At 47.6% G+C, this 17382-nt stretch overlaps 1 protein-coding gene across 3 annotated transcripts in view; it reads left to right on the plus strand.

The window, feature by feature from the left end:
- Positions 1 to 17382, plus strand: part of LOC144673486 (androgen-dependent TFPI-regulating protein-like) — a 138547-nt gene that overhangs the window by 105687 nt on the left and 15478 nt on the right. For 2 of the 3 annotated variants that reach the window (XM_078535305.1, XM_078535307.1), the window contains 2 exons: positions 14264 to 14379; positions 15285 to 15436. In XM_078535305.1, coding sequence (XP_078391431.1) covers positions 14264 to 14379; positions 15285 to 15436 — 268 coding nt within the window. The remainder of the gene's footprint in view (positions 1 to 14263; positions 14380 to 15284; positions 15437 to 17382) is intronic. The other variant, XM_078535308.1, reaches the window with a different exon arrangement.

The raw sequence follows: 17382 nt of genomic DNA on the forward strand, positions 1-17382 counted from the left end.
TATTTCACTTAAGGTGATAACATACTGGAATACATTTTGCTTCTCTTTCTGAATCAGCTTTCTGATACAGTTGCTTTAATTGCAAATCATTTTTCTGGAACTCCACTAACCTCCTTGACTTAAACACTTCAGCTAAATTATCCTGTAGTCTTTCTTCCTGAACAATGTTATCAAACACAGTGCCAGCTAATTGGATTTCAACACCTTTTTCTTGCCTTTGAACTGCCTTCCCTTCTTGTTTATCTTGTTCTCCCTGATGAGGTTTTGATCTTGTTATCACACAATCAGGAAACAATCCAGAATGCTCCTTCTATAAAACCTCTGTTAAAAACACTTCTACAGGCTGCTCAACTTCTCTAGGCATCACCCTCATTTTTGATCCAGCTATTTCATTACCCAGAATAAATTGAACCCCTGTAATGGGCATTTTTTCCACTACTCCAACAATAACTTCACCTTCTTCCATTTGCTCTTTAAATTTACCTTCCACAATGGAGTAGATTTAACCTCTCCATGATATCACTATCCCACAACATTAAAGATTGACTAGCCGTGTCTCTTAAAATTTTAACATCTTTACCTACTCTACCCTGTACACATGGAAAGGCTTTCCCTTCACACATAAAGTCTTTAAACATTTCTGCGACCTGCTCCTCAGAATTCTCTTGGGTAAATTGTGAGCATATTCCCACTTCTTTACCTATCATTGATTTTCCCTGTTTTACCTGTACACAAACCACTGGTTTTTCCTGTACCTGAACCTCAGAATCCAAGTACTCTTACTTCCAGAACTTTTCTATACCTCAATAATTCCAACAGATTTTTCCTGTAATTTCCAACATGCTGACTTTGTGTGCCCCACTTTATTACAATAAAAACACTTCCATTTTCAAATTTCACTCCCACCCTTAGCACCTTCCTTTTTATTCTGAGAAAAAACTTCCTGGGAATTCCCAGCCACTCCTTCTTCTTTTCCCTGACAACCTACCTTCCTTTCACCTTCCCACTTTCTATCCTTTCCTGATTTGAAAGGGTGCCAAAAAAAGGTTTAGCTGTATGAACTAACTATCTTTGCTGCTTGTTTTACACAATCAATGCTCTGTTCCTCCACATAAGTTCTCACTACCAAAGGGATTGAGTCTTTAATCTCTTCCAAAACAAATACTTCCCTAAGAGCTGCATATGTTGTCTTTGTTTTCAACACCCATACCCACTGGTCAAAATTACTTTGTTTTACTCTCTCAAACTTAATATAAGTTTGCCCAGGCTGTTTTCTTGTATTCCTAAATTTCTGCCTGTATGCTTCAGGAACCAACTCATATGCACTCAAAATAGCCTTTTTCACCACATCATAATTCACCGATACTTCTTCAGACAGTTAAGCATATACCTCGTTTGCTCTACCCAGCAACTTAGTTTGTAATAATAACATCCAGTACTCCTGTGGCCATTTCACCCGTTTAACTATTTTCTCAAATGAGATAAAGAATGCTTCAATATCTTTCCCCTCAAACTTTGGAAGAGCTTGTGCAAATTTAAACATCTCCCCACTGGGTTTTAGGCTAAAGGTTTTTCAACATCAGAACTCTCCTCAGAATCCGAACTCTCTTTTTTAACTTCCAACCTTTTAAGCAGGTATTCTCTTTCTCTCTTGCCTGAAATTCCAGTTCCAGCTTCCTTTCTTTCTCCTGCCTTTTTGCTTGCTCCCTTTTAAATTCCATTTCTCTTTCCTTTGCTTCTAATTAAAGTGTTTCCAGTTCCTTTGTTGGTTCAAATTCAAGCTACTTCATTTGCAACTGAAGTCTTACTACTTCCAGCTGTGACTCAATAGTGTCAGGTATCACTTCCAACTGTAGGTGCTGTGCTAAACTTTTAATTATATCTGATTTCCTAGCCCCTGCAGGTAACCCCAATTTTAACTTATCTGCCAACTCTTACTCTTGGTTATTTTGTGCTACCCAATCTGAGTTATATCTTCTACTCCCAGACAAGTCTTAGCAATTGGCAAAGCCATCTTGCAGCCTCACCACTTCTAAAAAACCTCACCAACTCCTGAATTCAAAGTGCTTCTCGTACATATAACCTTAAGATTCACCAATTCCAAATCAATCAAGGAATTACAAATATTGTCCCACCAAGATTATATACACTAATATCTTCATGACAGCCAGGATTGTGAATTCTCTGACACAATGGTGCGACTCCACTGATTCATTGCCAGCTGTAGCATTTCCTTCTCTAGAGAGATGCAAATGACCATGTTAGCTTCTCAACCTCCAGTCCTTATGTGCCCTCTTCTTCTGAAAATAAAAAGGAACATTGCAATGAATATGCTGTGCTAAAATCATGCTTTCAAATATGTGTCAGCAGTCAACATTTCTCACTGCTCCTTGCTAATTAACAGGTGTTGCAGTTCCACCCCAGAATCTGCTGGTGGCATGCAGAGTGCCCCCAGTCTCGGACGTACTACCAGGTCCCCCCTCCCCTGAATGAGTCTTGGCCCACAGCTGACCACCACCCCTCCCCTGTCACCAAGATTCGGGCCTACAAACAACAACCCCCTCACCCGACCCAGTTTCGGCCTACAACTGGCCAACAGCCCGCCCATCAGTCTGGGGCCTACAACCAACTGACCACCCCGCCACACCCCCCCACCCCACCTGAAGCCTCCCATCTACAACTGACCACTCCCCCTGTCCTCCTCACCACTGAATTCTAGAGCATGCCCTAGCTGTCACCGCTGACCCAGCACCCCCCCACCACTGAAGTAGTCGGACTCTTTCCTCACATCGCCAACTTCCCCAGTCCCAGCACTTGTCTATTTCTGCCACCATTGCTGGCCCCATGCTGGCTCCTCGATGGTTGGAAAACTGCACTTCTGGCTCTGGCCGGCCTTCCCCACCCCGAACAGCTTGAAGACAATCACTGCGGGGGATGGGTGGGGAAGAAAATCACTCTGGGGGTTTGGGGGTAAGAAAGTCACTCCGGGGGGTGAGGTAAGAAAATCATTTCAGTGAGGGTGCAGGGGAGAAAATCGTTCCGGGGTGGTGGGGAGAGGGGGGACAGTGGGAGGAGCAGTATCTGGTTGGCCCAGAAGAATTTGCAAAACTCCCAGTATAGGGGAAACAAAATCATAAGGAATGATAATAATGACATTAAAAAAACAAAGTCTGTGATTGAGATCATGAAATAATCTTTTTATTGTTTTTGTATATTGAAAATGTATTAGTTTACATAAATACCAAGTTTATTCTTAAGAGCAAATTAAGATCTGATACATATTTCAACACGTGAATCTCCATTGAAATTGGCACATATGTAATTCTTGCAATTTGCTGCACAAAGAATTTTTTTTTCAATGAGACAATGAGAAGAGAGAGTATAAAATAAATGCAGGAGCATGGAGGGTAGAGACTAGGGATGAAAGTCGGCTGATAATGCGCAGATGTATAATGGATCATGAATGCCTCTACGCGTACGTTAAGGGACCACCTGAAATTGTGTCTGGAACATTTGCCCAAATTTGCGCAATGCACTGCTCACTGAGGTCCTCGCACCACCATATTAATCGCTGTAGTAATTTGTGCTCTGTCCTATGTTAAACAATCTGCTCACTGCATACATATACTGCATCAGCTGTGACTTAGAAAAATCCTCTCAATTTTGCCGTGATCGCTAAAACTTAGGGTGGAATCATCCCAGATTTGCACTAAGGGCGGTATCGGGTGGGAAAAAGAACGTTTTACCTGACGGCTACAATGGCAGCTTTTCACACTGTATCGTCCCAATCCCACCTCATTAATCATGCATTCCTAGGAAACACACCGTTTCGCTGGTGGGCAGTCTCTGAATCACCCACCACGCCCTCACCTCGCCACTTCATGCCGGGCACCATAGTTAGAGTGCAGCCGCGCGCACACCTCTCAGGGCTTCCAGCCCAAGATGGCTGCACAGAAGACAAGGGCCCTGAAAGGCAAGAAGACCGTAGCCCTCCAATTCAGTGACACATCCCTGGAATGCCTTTTGGACACAGTGGAGGCCTGTTGTGATGCCCTCTAACCCGCTCTGGCTGCAGGAGGAGCAGCAACATCACCAATCTGGCTTGAGAAGTGGTGGCAGCGGTGGTCAGTGCCAACACCCTGCAAAAGAGGATAGCCACCCAGTGCTGAAAGAGGGTGAATGATCTCCTCTGTTTTTCCAGGGTAATTCACTCTTCTCATCACTCTCAACTCACACACTCAGAAACCCATCACACATCTACAGGGCCCTTACTCACTGCCAGTTCAAAGGACATCACCATTCACTCTCTCACACACACCTTCACTGCCCTCATCCCATCCATTGGACCACTCACCACCCACACATGCCAGGCATACTTATTATCTGGTCGGGCAGGCGCCCTGCTTACAAGCTCTCCATCTGTATTCATGCAGGACAAGCTGGCACACAACAAAGGGGAGAGGCTGCAGACCAGTGGAGGAATGTCTGAAATCGTGGTCCTGAGAGACTTTGAAAATAGAGCCATCCACCTGGCCAGCAATGAACTGGATCATTCCTGTGCTGACAGTGAGGTCGGCAGTGCTCAACCAAGTGAGGACCCAGCAGTGCAACATCCATCAGACAACCATGCTGAGTGATGTGTCCTGTTTGACAGGCCACTGCCATGCACTAATTATGTCTCCTTGCTTTCGCAGCTACATCTGGGAAACAGCCAAGGGAATCCACGACTCAGGGCCTCGACTCAAGCCCCAAAGAGGAATCTGCTGAAACCCTCATTGAAGACCTGTCATAATGCTCATCCACACCCTCCACCAGCGCAGAGACACGCACCTCAGGAGGGCTGTTGGAGACCAGAAATCTCCTGAGTCTGAGTCACAGGACGAGCCACTGGACTCGGTCCTATCTGAGTTGCTGGAGCTCCAAAGACAAGCTCGGGAACATCAGGAAGGGATGTCCACTGCACCCCTCAGATTGCAAGGCACGATGGAGGAGTCTGACTGCCTTCAGGATGAGGTGGTAGCGCCGGCATGCTAATGCACTGAGGTCAACACTGGTGGGATGGCGGCCACCATGGAGACCTTGGGCCACGACATCAGTCCTGTGCCGCTGGGCGGGCTCAACTCCATCGCTGACGTCACTTTCTTTGCTACTTGCAGTGGGTGCCCTCCATGTCCCCGTGGCGCTAAATCCTGCAGCAGGTGGCAGACACGACCGAGCAGTTCCCTGTACATGCACAGCTTTCAGTGACATTGGTCGTTGGTCAAGTGCAGGAATGACAAACACCATCTATAAAGCTTGGGTCTAGCTATGTACCGATCAGTGATGACTCGCTGTGGCTCTTCCCCAACGTGTGTGGAAGCCCTATTGCCCCTTCTTCCTGAGGGTGCTGCTGCTCCCTCTGCTTAGCCAGGCACCTCAGTAATACTCTTCTCCTTCGTCTCCACTTTCTGTAAGCCATGAGGCATACAGCTAGGTCACCAGGCTCCATGCTCCTAATGTACTCCTCCTGCAGGATGAAAGGGGGAGATGTGTGGGTTAGCTTGGGTATACTAAGAACCTCTCTGAAGGCCCTTTAGCGCATCCCAGAGAGTGCTGGCCGCCGCTTGGATGGCCAGAGTTTAGTGCGCTGCATAGCTGCCCAAGACCCACACACCTCCGCCCCTCTCCACCTTACAGATTGGTGGCAGCTTCACCCACTGGACTGCATGCTGTGCTCTCAGCTCAGGCTCAGGCATTCTCCTAACTCACACTGCAAGGCTGCACTGTTGGGCTAAACCATGGGGGATACTGGTCCAAACCGGGATGATGACATTGCAAGGACTGTGAGCGCTTCCACCAGTGTCTGCTCCATGGCCTGCTTTAGGAAGGAGATTGTACAGCTTGCTGAGTCATCCAATTTTTCTGCAGTCCACTAAAACGCTTATTAGTTTGCAGTCTGTGCCTGACGGTTTCAAAGCTCTGGAGCATTTGGTGGCACTTCCAGGTCTCTGCATTGTTTGAGTGGGCAGGTAAGCTAGGGGCCCGACTCCACGCGTGTCAATGTGGCTGTGCCTGAACTGTCTCAGCTGCAGAGGAATGGTCTCTTTATACAAGGGCCAGAATTTTCCCATTGGCGTGCAAGGGTGGGCCCTTCAGGACGTTGCCAAATGCTCCAGAGCTTTCTTCAGGACGTTGCACGGGTACAACGGGCAGGCGGGTAGGACACATTTGTATAAACCTCATCCACGGGTGGGAGAAGAGGGGTGAGTGGGGTCACGAATGTGACCTTTCAGGTATTTAAGTGTGAAAGCTACTGCTACTTGCCTGTGTGAGCAGGAATAATTCAAAACTCATACCAGCTGCTTGGACAGGTGTGAAAGCCTTCAGGTCAGGACTCGACAGTAAAGATCATTTTTGGGGCCTACAGCTTTCAGGAAGCCTTCCCTTTGCCTGGGAATGGGAATTGTGCTCTCCACTGGAGGCACCTCCTCTGAGGAGGAAGAGAGGGTCAGAAGGGGGAGGAGGCCAGGATTCCACATTCAGCCTCCAGGGGAGCCACCTTTGGGAGGAGAGGCACAGGCACAAGGGGCACAGGGCCAAGAGGTAGTCCAAGACGGAAGGGACTGCAGAAGATGCCACTATCCTGCTGCCAGGGTATGCAGGCAGTGAAGCAGCTACCTCAATATGTCTGAGGTGCAGTGCCAAAGGAGACTCTGTCTCTCAAAGGAGACAATCACCTCCATCTGTCAGATGATAGGCCTTGAGATCTCTGCAAACTGTGTGGGTGGGCACTCCATGCCAGTGGCTCTAAAGGTCAGTAATGTCAAACAACTCACTCATAACATCATGGGTTCCCGTCCACTTGCTGCCCTCAACTTCTTTGCCTCCTGCTCTTTCCAGGGCTCGGTGGGTGATCTCTACAAAGTCTCCCAATCAGCTGTCCACACTTGTGTCAAGCAGGTGACAGTCGCTCTGTTCAGGTGTGCATTGACCTTCATCCACTACTGCTGGGATGAGGCCAGTCAGACAGAGCAAGCCATAGGCTTCGCGGCAATTGGTGGCTTCCCCCGTATCCAGGGTGCTATAGACTGCACACATGTGGCCATCAAGGCACCAGCAGGTGAGCCCGGTGCCTTCATCAACAGGAAGGGCTTCCACTCCATGAACGTGCAGATAGTGTGTGATCACAGGATGGTGATTCTGCAAGTCTGTGTAAGGTACCCAGGCAGCTCCCACAACGTCTACACCCTCAGACACTCCCAGGTGCCAAGGCTCTTCAGTGCTCCAGCATGGCTGGACGAAAGGCTGCTGGGTGACAAGTGCTATCCCCTCAAAAGGTGGCTCATGACATCTCACCGCCATCCAAGAATAGAAGCTGAGCAGCGGTACAATAGGAGCCACACCTCCACAAGGGCTGTGGTGGGGAGAGCCATCGGTCTTCTCAAGATGCGCTTCCGATGCCTGGACCGCTCAGGGGGCGCACTCCAGTACCCCCCAGATCGTGTGATCTGATAGTGGTTGCATGCTGCACTCTCCACAATCTGGTGCTGGAAAGGGGGGATGCAGTGGACGATGAAGATGTAGACGCAGTTGCTGCAGCTGCACACGATGAGTCCAGCAGTGAGTCCGAGGATGAGCATGCACAGGGGAATGCTGAGGGGGTAGACGCTGACCTGGGCATACTCTAGTGGGGCAGAGACACCCGGGAGGCTTTAATCCAAAGAACCTTCAGCTAGTCCACCACAGATGGACCTTCAACACACGCCAGGGCTGCAGGCTCCACACTCAATACCTGAGTGCTAAATCTGCCTGGATACTAACATTAACTAAGGCCCTTGTCAATAAAGCTCAATGTCAAACAACTCACTCATAACATCACGGCTTCCCTTCCAATTGCAGAAGTAAGGAATCACCCTGAGCCATGGCAACATATCAAAATTTATTGAGAAAACAAATGTAACTTCATAAAGCAAAAAAAAATGGTGTTGGACATCAAACCAAGTTTTCAATAAACCACTATGGGTCAACATAAAAGCACCAGTAAGAAACCTGTGGTGTTCCTAAAGTGCCTTAAATTTATGCTTACGGGTACTATGTCTAGGTGCTCCCCCCTCGCTGGTACTGGCATCTGAGACAGCCTGCTCACTGTGCTGTCCTGTTGGCCTTGATGTCCTCTGGCCCATGGAGCCTGTGCTGGCCCTGCCTGGGAGGGAGCGGACAGTGCCACGGCTGGCATCTCCCCAGTCTTCGCAGCCTCATTGGATGCCACGGTCACTGGCAGAGAGGTGGAGGAGCTGCTGCCCTCATCTGGAGTGCCCTGAGAGGAGCCTGCAGAGACGACAGGCAGTTGCTGCACCGACGTGAGATCGCTTCGGACTTCTCTGCTCACCATTGATGGATGGGCACTGAGCTGGGAAACTTGGTGCCCAAACCATCTCCCACGTGGGCACTGACCAGCTGAGGTCAATGCCGACGTGAGGGATTGCAGGTCCCATCGCAACCCCAGGAGCCTCTCCACTAGAGTCACCACTCTCTCCATGGAGGAATCATGGTGCTCGGCCATGAGGCTCATTGCATCGGTGATGTTCTGCGTGGACTCCTCCAGCATGGGCATCATGCCACGCATAGCCTCATGTATCTCCGCCAGATCCTCCCGCATACCCTGCTTTATTTCCAGCATTTGCTGCCTCACAGACGACTCCAGAGGCACATCATCAGCCACCAACCGAGCATGTGCCTGGTCCCCAGCAGTCCTCCGACTGCTGGCGCCCTGGGAACTCTCTGTTTCTGCCTGCACCCCAAGTGAGCGTGAACTGCCCTCACCACTGTGCCCCGGGACACTAGCCAGATCTAATTCCCACTGAGATGCTAGTGTCTGAGCTGGTGCCTGCCTGACAGAGATGGTGTGACGCTGGTGAGTGGATTTCCTCTGGGCCCTCGGGATGAGAGGTGGCCCTTCTGCCTCCTCCTCCCGGCCCTGCTCCGGTGATGCCGAAAGGAAGAACAAGGACATTTGATTAGTTACAGGGCAGACAATGTCAATTTGCATCCCTGTCCCCCGGATCATTATGCTCTCATCCTTCCATAATAAATGGTCAACCCATGTTGCTAACTTCAATCACTGAGCATTCAGCCGTGTCATGGCTTCTGTGACCCATATGGTGACCTGAGTGCTCACCAAACATACCTCCCTGTGGCACCCCAACCTCACCACCACCGGTGGACCTGGGTGCATGGCGCCTCTCCAGCTCCATGGCCTGCTGTTCAAAAGATGTCAGGATCACCAACTGGGCCTGGCCTCTGCCAGTCCGCATCCGTTCTGTGGAATGTGCGCAGTCTTCTCCTGAAAAGGAGAGAAGAGCATTGATTAGTTCAGCCTGGATTCCCATCGCATCCCTGCCAACCCAGCCAAAGTGAGACATTGCAGGACCCAAGTTCTTCATCACCCCACAGCTGCCACACACTCACCCAAACAAGCCAGGGCTGACCCCCCCCCAACTTTGCTCAAATGCTGCCTCCTTCACCTGTGGCACCACAAGGGGTCACTTTGCTAAGCAAGGAAGCACAAGCATGTGGAGCGCAAACACCAGCAGATGGATTGGTGCCCGGCCAACTGGAAGCTCCCCTCCCACCATGTTAGCACCCTGACTTTGACATGCTTCCCATTTCCAGGACTCTGCCTAGGTGCAGATCCTTGACTTTCACCCCCATTCTATATTCTGGGTGTCAGTGTCACACATGCTGCGGGTGCAGAACACATCCTAGCTCAACCCTCTCAGGGTGAACTGGGCATGGGAAATATCTGCTGGCACACCCGGTGAGGGATTCAATGCCGTTACTGTTCTCAGAATTGCTGAGGAGGGGAGAGGTGGGTTGGGGGGAAAGGGGTGACGGCTGCTTTAAACGACCTCAGGCAACATGGTACTCACCCTTCCCGAGCACAGGAGGTCATTGAATCTCTTGTGGCACTGGACCCAAGTGCGTCGCATCACATCATGGGTGCTCACACTCTTGGCCACCTCCTCCCACGCACGTTTGGTCAGGTGGGGAAGCCTCCGCCTCCTGTCCATCAGAATCAGGACCTCCCGTGGTACTGCCACCTCCTCCAGGAGGGCAGCTAGGCACTTGTCGGAGAAACGAGGGGCACACTGCCCCATTGGCCTACCCTCCAGTCTGGCCGGCCCTGCTGGCGTATCCTCCAGACTTGCGTGGTGCACATTGTTCCTCTGCTTTGCTCTTCTCCCGGCCATTGTGAGTAACTTTGCAAAGGTTGCCAAACCATCATTTAAACAGGCCGCCGAGTCGCCATTGGACCCGATGGTCTGTGCATGCCCGCCGCCGGCCACCCGCTCCCGCTGTCCTCGGGAGTTGAGAAATACACTGGACGGGCCTTAATTGGCCCGCCCATGTAAAATGGTGGCATGGACCCCATTGTGGGGGGCAATCGGGTCGGTGCCCGCTCCCGCACCCGGATGGCCCACCCGACATGGGGAAAATTCTCTCCAAGGTTTCCCTAATGCTTGGCCGCTTCACTCCCCCCACACCCCCTCACGTGCTTATGCTCTACCATCAGTTTCAGCGCAGCCCTTGGCCCCCCCACCTCCCCAACTCGCCTCAATCGCAGTGCAGCCCTTGCCCTGGCACTGAACTGTCAGCCAGCCAGGAAAATGCGACTTTCCTATACCCTCACCTGAATGCGCAGTGCCTCAACCTAGAGGTCTAACAGGCGACCCTCACGACGCTACTGTGCACTCACCTCCGAGTTCCCCTCAGAGTGCAGCTCACCTCCTAAATGCTGTTGTGAAACGCGTCGTCATGCAATCACGCTGATGTGCCCAGATGATCCAGTGTGGTGGGATGATTCCGGCGAGCAGGGTTTACAATGAGATGCAGATGTATTAAAATGAAGTGCTCGACATGCGGCAGTGACGGGTGGAATGGACAATCGCAAACAGGTCTCACAACGCTTGAAACCGAATTTTGGCCTTCCTGCCATATTGTCCGCTCACGCCCGTCATGATGCCCCCGACATCCACAGGCACCAAAAATTTCACCCTTAGAGTATTTTCTCATGAAGAAGTTCCTTGATCACTGTGATGTCAGTTGAATGCTTTCTGAACGCTTAAATTATGCTAGATGATCACAAATGAAGTTGTTTGGGCTTTGTGTGATTTCATTTCATTCAATCATCAGTTAATCATCAATTATGTCATTTGATAGCTATTTGATGTCAAATGATGGCTAAAATATTGCTTCTGAATGCAGATCATTGCAAATAAATGTTTTTAAACGCAGAATGATGGCAAAATTTTGTGGTAGGGGAGTCTTTTTCTAAATACTTGTTATTCAGAAGGGGAATGGGACTGATGTGCTCAAACATTCTTTCCTCCCTAGCAAGGGTCCTGAATGAGACAGTGCTGGCACAATAGTCACCTAAATTTAAAAACAAACCCTTATTTGCTGCCATTCCAGTAGTTCCAAGGATTTCACACTCTTCTGGGTCAAAACTTCTGCCTGAAAACCACTATTTATGGTACAACTGCCAGAAACCATGCTGCCAGGGTGCCTTTAAATGGTTGGCTATGATCAACTTTCAGTTCACAGCCTGCCCTCCTCTCCCCAGACCTTGGAGTCGCAATTAGGCGAGCTTCTTACCCTTCCCTTCCCTAGTTGTCCGGCTTACCGCTGGACAGCCGCTAGTTGGCTGCATAATGCTTCATTCAGCCTCTTCATAAGGTGGAGGGGGAGTTGGCAAACCACCCAACTCCAGGTGAGACTCTCACCTACTGCCAAAAAGTGTAAAATTCACCCGCGTGTCTAGGCCGCTCACCTCCTCACTAGAGGAAGAGTCAGTGTCTGAAAACACTCCAGCCATTGCCCATTGACGCCTCCGCTGCCTTAATACTCCTAGTGACCTTTGCCCTGCCTCCAATGGATTCTTAGGACCTTGGAGACACCTTTCTAGCAACAACAAGTGGAGTATAATTTGGGAAAATGTGAAGTTGTTCACTTTGGCAGGAAGAATAAAAAAGCAGAGTATCACTTAGATGGAAATGACTGCAGAGTTCGGAGATGCAGAGGGATCTGGGTGTTCTAGTGCATGAGTCACAAAAAGTTAGTATGCAGGTACAGCATGTAATCAGGAAGGCTAATGGAATGCTATCCTTTATTACGAAATGGATTGAACATAAAAGTAAGGATGTTATGCTTCAGTTATACAGGGCATTGGTAGGAACACATCTCAAATAGTGTGTGCAGTTTTGTCGCCTTATTTAAAGATGGATATAAATGTGTTGGAGGTGGTTCAGAGGAGGTTTACTAGATTACTACCTGGAATGAGTGGGTTGTCTTATGAGGATAGGCTGGACAGGCTGGGTTTGTTTCTACTGGAGTTTAGAAGAGTGAGGGGTGTCTTGATTGAAATTTATAAGATCCTGAATGGCCTTGACAAGGTGGACATGGAAAGGATGGTTCCTCTTGTGGTTGAGTCCAGAACTAGGGGGCATTGCTTTAAAATTAGGGGTCACCCTTTTAAGACAGAGAAAGGAGCATTTTTTCTCTCAGAGGGTTGTGCAACTTTGGAACTCTGCCTCAGAAGGCAGTGGAAGTAGGGTCACTGAATATTTTTAAGGCAGAGATAAATAGATTCCTGTTAGGCAAGGGGATCAAAAGTTCTCAGGGGTAGATGGGAATGTAGAACTCAAAACGCAAACAGATCAGCCATGATCTTATTGAATGGCGGAGCAGGCTCAAGGGACCGAATGGCCTACTCTTGCTCCTATTTTGTATGTTCGTATGTCGTAACAACTATCTTTGGCCCCTCCCTCAGCAAAGCCACCAAACCTGATAACCTGGCTTGCTCGAACCACACGCTGCAGCTAGGTTCACTGATTTACCTTTTAGCCTCTTGACACTGCTGGCTGATTTCTCACCTCATTTCACTTGGCGATTCTGGTCTTCCTGAGTGCTCCCTGATAAAATAGAAAACATCTAGCAAAATCTGGCTCTATTGGCTCCTTAATAACATAAAGTGCCTTCTTGCCTCTGTTTAGCTCGTCATCGATCCACCATATCCGCCTTCGGAAAGATAGGCCGATGGCAGAGAGCAGTTGGGGATCCTGCTCAAAATGGGCTCCTGCTATTTTACAGCCCTCCGCCCCCCCACCACCCCCACCTCCTCCCCCCGACTTCATGGGGCTGGTAAAATTCTGCCCAAGGTCTCCACTCAAAACTTTTGCCCATCTTTTCTTTCTACAGATGCTTACTGTCCTGTTTTGTAGCATCAATGCTTTAATTTCAGATTTTTTTCATCCCTGCTGGTTATGAATGGTGTAAGATCCAACAATAGGGAAAGTAAGTTTTCCAAAGATGCGAGGAAAGATTTTTTTTCTGCATTGTTGCAGGCCTGCCATCTTAGACCTTGTACCATTGGATACATGGGGCATCTGATTGGTTTGGAACAGTGACTAGTTTGAAATAGTGCAGATTCACAAGGGTTTTGATGAATTGCAACAATTGTGCAAGACATTCATGGTTTCTACATTTTGATTCAATTCAGGTTCTCAACCATATATTGTGCTTATTTTCAAAAACAACTTGAGTAATATGACAGACTTGAGCACAAAATCTCGGCTGGTGCTCCAGTGCAGTATTGAGGGAGTGCTATACTGCTAAAGGTGCTGTTTTCTGGTGAAATATTACACCAAGATGCTATCCGCCGTCTCAGGTTGATGTGAATTGTAATATAAAGGTATCTGGCATAGCAAGGGTTAATGTGGGACTGGGAAGCAGTACTGCCCACAATGTGATGTAAACAGACACATCACCTGAGACTAGAGAGAGTTGTGGACTGGACAGAGACCTGTGTAGAAGCTAGTTAGTTAGTTCATAGCTTGGGTTATACCCTGCATATATGTACATAGTAATGTGTTATCAACAAACAGTTAATGTTCAACCATACAAGACTCGGAACCCCTTTGTGAGACCTACTGAACATACAACATACAATATGAATAATCTCATGTCACTATTTGAAGAAGAGCATGGGAATTCTGCCTGATGGTCTGCTTAATATTTATCCCTGAACGAACACCATTAAAACAGGTTATCTTGTTCATTATCACATTGTTTGTGAATTCTTGCTGAGTGCAAATTAGCTGCCATGATTCCTACATTTCAACAGCAACTTCATTTCAAATAAACTCCACTGGTTGTAAAGCATTTTGGGGCATCCTGAGGTCATGAAACGGAATGTATAAATGCAAGTCTTTCTTCCTTATTGCAGCACACTGTGGTATTGCCATTGATCTTGTTGGAGCTGTTCAATACGCCACACCAATACCCAAAACGAAGAACCGGGCTTCTCCTCCTAGGAATTGTCTCCATTTCCTATCTACTATGGTAAGGATTGTACACAGATACATGAACATGAATGAATGGAGAAATGATCCATTTTCAATTCCAAATGTGTTTTTAAGTCTCATCACTAAAGTCTTTGGGCATATTTGACTTTTTTCTTTAACATGAGCAACGTCCTCAGTAAGACTTTCAGCTAAGTTTAATAAGGTTACGAATTATGGTAAATTTTCTGCTTAAAGCCATTCCCTCTGGAATTGCATATCAGGAAGTCATACTTGGAATGTCCTAATTTTTATGTTACAATGAATGAGAAATCAGGAGCTTTATGCGTTTAACTTACTGACATATGCTGCCGGTGGCTGGGGCATGGCATTGAGAGCACAAGTGCAGAAAATTGATATAAAGTGTGTCATATGTGTATGAAAAGAAAGCACATATGTTGTAAATATAGATGAAGGAGGCTTTTTGACTTAACTAATTCATCTTTCAAACAAGCCCATAAACACCCCCATCCATCATAGCATCAAACTCCCTTTCAAATGACTCCAGGCTTTTTTTGCCTTCACTACCCTAACTAGGAGACCAGATATGAAGCATGGCATTAATTTGTTTTTATCAGTTTATACCTATGTTGGCCTGGCCCTGCAGTCATGTTTAACTTGAAATAATTTTCAGATGAACCTTTTCTGATACATCTAGTATCTCGTATAGCTCTAACTAGATGTATACATCTTTCTATCAAACTCAAACTAAGGTTGTTATTCTGTAAATTTACTCATGTTTTCATTAAATAAAGTATCAGAATCTACATAGACAAATTTCCACCCAAGCACAATTCTGCAATGCATGTTCTATTTCAATTACCCTCTATTATACAGAATTTTCAAACAATTCCGAATTTCTGATGATTCAATTCAGTAAAATGGAATGTATTTTTTTTAATATAGGGTTCTCTGGATTTACTATGCAGCTGGAGCCTGGGTCTATCCCCTATTGGGCCTATTTAATCGACTAGGCCTGGTGTTATTTTTCGCAGTGAGTCTTCTGTTGGTGATGTCCTTGTACCTTCTAGGGGAGAAGCTCACCTTGTTGGCCTGGGGTAAGTTATTATTCATTTTTAACATGCACATGATGACAAGTTACAGGGGTATAGATTTTAATATACTAAAATCTTTTTCAGATTTTTTTAGTCAGTGGTATCATTGAGATTTATTGCCTCCAAGCAAGAGTTTCAGTTAACTAATGTGAATGCATGAAGGCTGACATAGAAAGCTATCATCCCTTCCTAACAGCACTGTGATATGCCTACACCCCTCGGACTGAAGCGTTTCAAGAAGGCAGCTCGTCACCACCTTCTCAAATGCATTTATAGGGATGGGCAACAAATGTTGGCCTAGTCAGCAACGTTCAAGTCCAATGAAAGAATAAGAAAAATAAACTGACTAATAGCTTCAAAAAGCAACTCAAAACAGCTCTGAATAGATGGTGGAGGAGAGTTTATCAGGATGATCCTCAGTGTATCTTGTCATCCTCCTCCAGAAATCTGTTGGCAATGAGGGACTCACAAGCCCACCTTTCTCGTCTGGCCCATGCAATGGCCTCTTCACCTGCATCCTCAGCTTCCAAGACCTCATCACCATCATCCCCTTCCAGGTCCTCTTCATCAGATGGATAGCAATGGATGCCCTCCAGGTCCCTGTGGCGCCAAATCCTGCAGAATGTGGCAAATGTGAGTCACTAGATCCTTTGACATGTAGAGGCATCAGCGACACTGGTTCTCACTCATCTGTAGATAACACATGCGACATCTATACACCCTGGGTCTAGTGAGATGCCTACGAATAACATCTCTCTGTGAATGCAGATTGAAAAAGGCAAAAACGTACTGTGATTAAAAAGAATTTAAGGAAGAAATCTATCGCCCAATGCGTGGCTCAAAATCACAATCCTGTAGTTCACTACCCCCTCTTCCAAATCTCCCCTAACTCCCCTTCCCGTGCTAGGATTCAAGACCACACAACACTCAGTCTGGCCCAGACCCCTCATCTCCCCTTCAGGCCTGCCAGAATCTACCTGCATGGGCTTATGTGCCTGACCCAAACTCCCAGCCTCAGGCCTACAACTGACCACCCCAGCCCACCCAGTCTCGGCCCTAAAACTCTGCATCCCCCATGCATACATCACTCTTCGGCCTAAACTGATTCCCGCCCCCCATCACCCTCCCACATGACAGGTCTACATCCGAACCCCCCACCCCCATCCTCCCCCTCACCCACCGCCCCCCCAAACCCCCTCTCGGGCCAACTTGCCGCCAAGCTTTAGAGCAGGCTCCAGTTGTGCCACTGGCCCAGCCTTCGCCGAAACAGAGTCAGACTGTTCCTCCCACCTCAACGAAGTCGTACTCTTTCCACACTCCTTCGACTTTCCCAACCCCAACCTATCTATTTCTGCCACCATTGTTGGTTCCACTCTGGCTCCTGGATATTTGGAAAGCTGTACCTTGCTTTCCACTGTAATTTCTGGTTCTGGTCGGCCCTGCCCCTGAACAGTTTGAAGAAAATCACTCGTGGAGGGGGGGGCGGGGGGGAAGAAAATCACTCGGGGTGGGGGTGGCAAGAAAATCGCTCTGAGGGGAGTATTAGGGTTATGGCAAAGTACCCTGGCAAGGTTAATTTATTCAGTTGAATTATTGTCAGTCTTAATCCTCAACTAGGAAAGATCCTAAATCATTATAAGAGATTCATCAGCCATGCTAGCTATACACTTAGTCTTAAAATAAAAGTCCTCCCTCCCAGAAGTATTTTGATTAAAGGTATCTCAGAATGAAACATACTTACTGGGTATGTCATAGCAGAAATTGACTCTTCTGAGTTAACCACTCTCAGAACAAAGAATCCCTCAATGAAGAATTCTGGAGAAATTAGGGTCTTGAGGCTTACAAACTGAGTCATCAACTTTTTATAATGATCACTTAATATTTTATTATAAGCTTAAATCTTAGATTACATTGTAGTAATGGTTGCAATATTACAAAGTGCAAATGCA

The sequence above is a fragment of the Cetorhinus maximus genome, chromosome 3 (assembly GCF_964194155.1).
Source record: "Cetorhinus maximus chromosome 3, sCetMax3.hap1.1, whole genome shotgun sequence".
Classification (NCBI taxonomy): domain Eukaryota; kingdom Metazoa; phylum Chordata; class Chondrichthyes; order Lamniformes; family Cetorhinidae; genus Cetorhinus; species Cetorhinus maximus.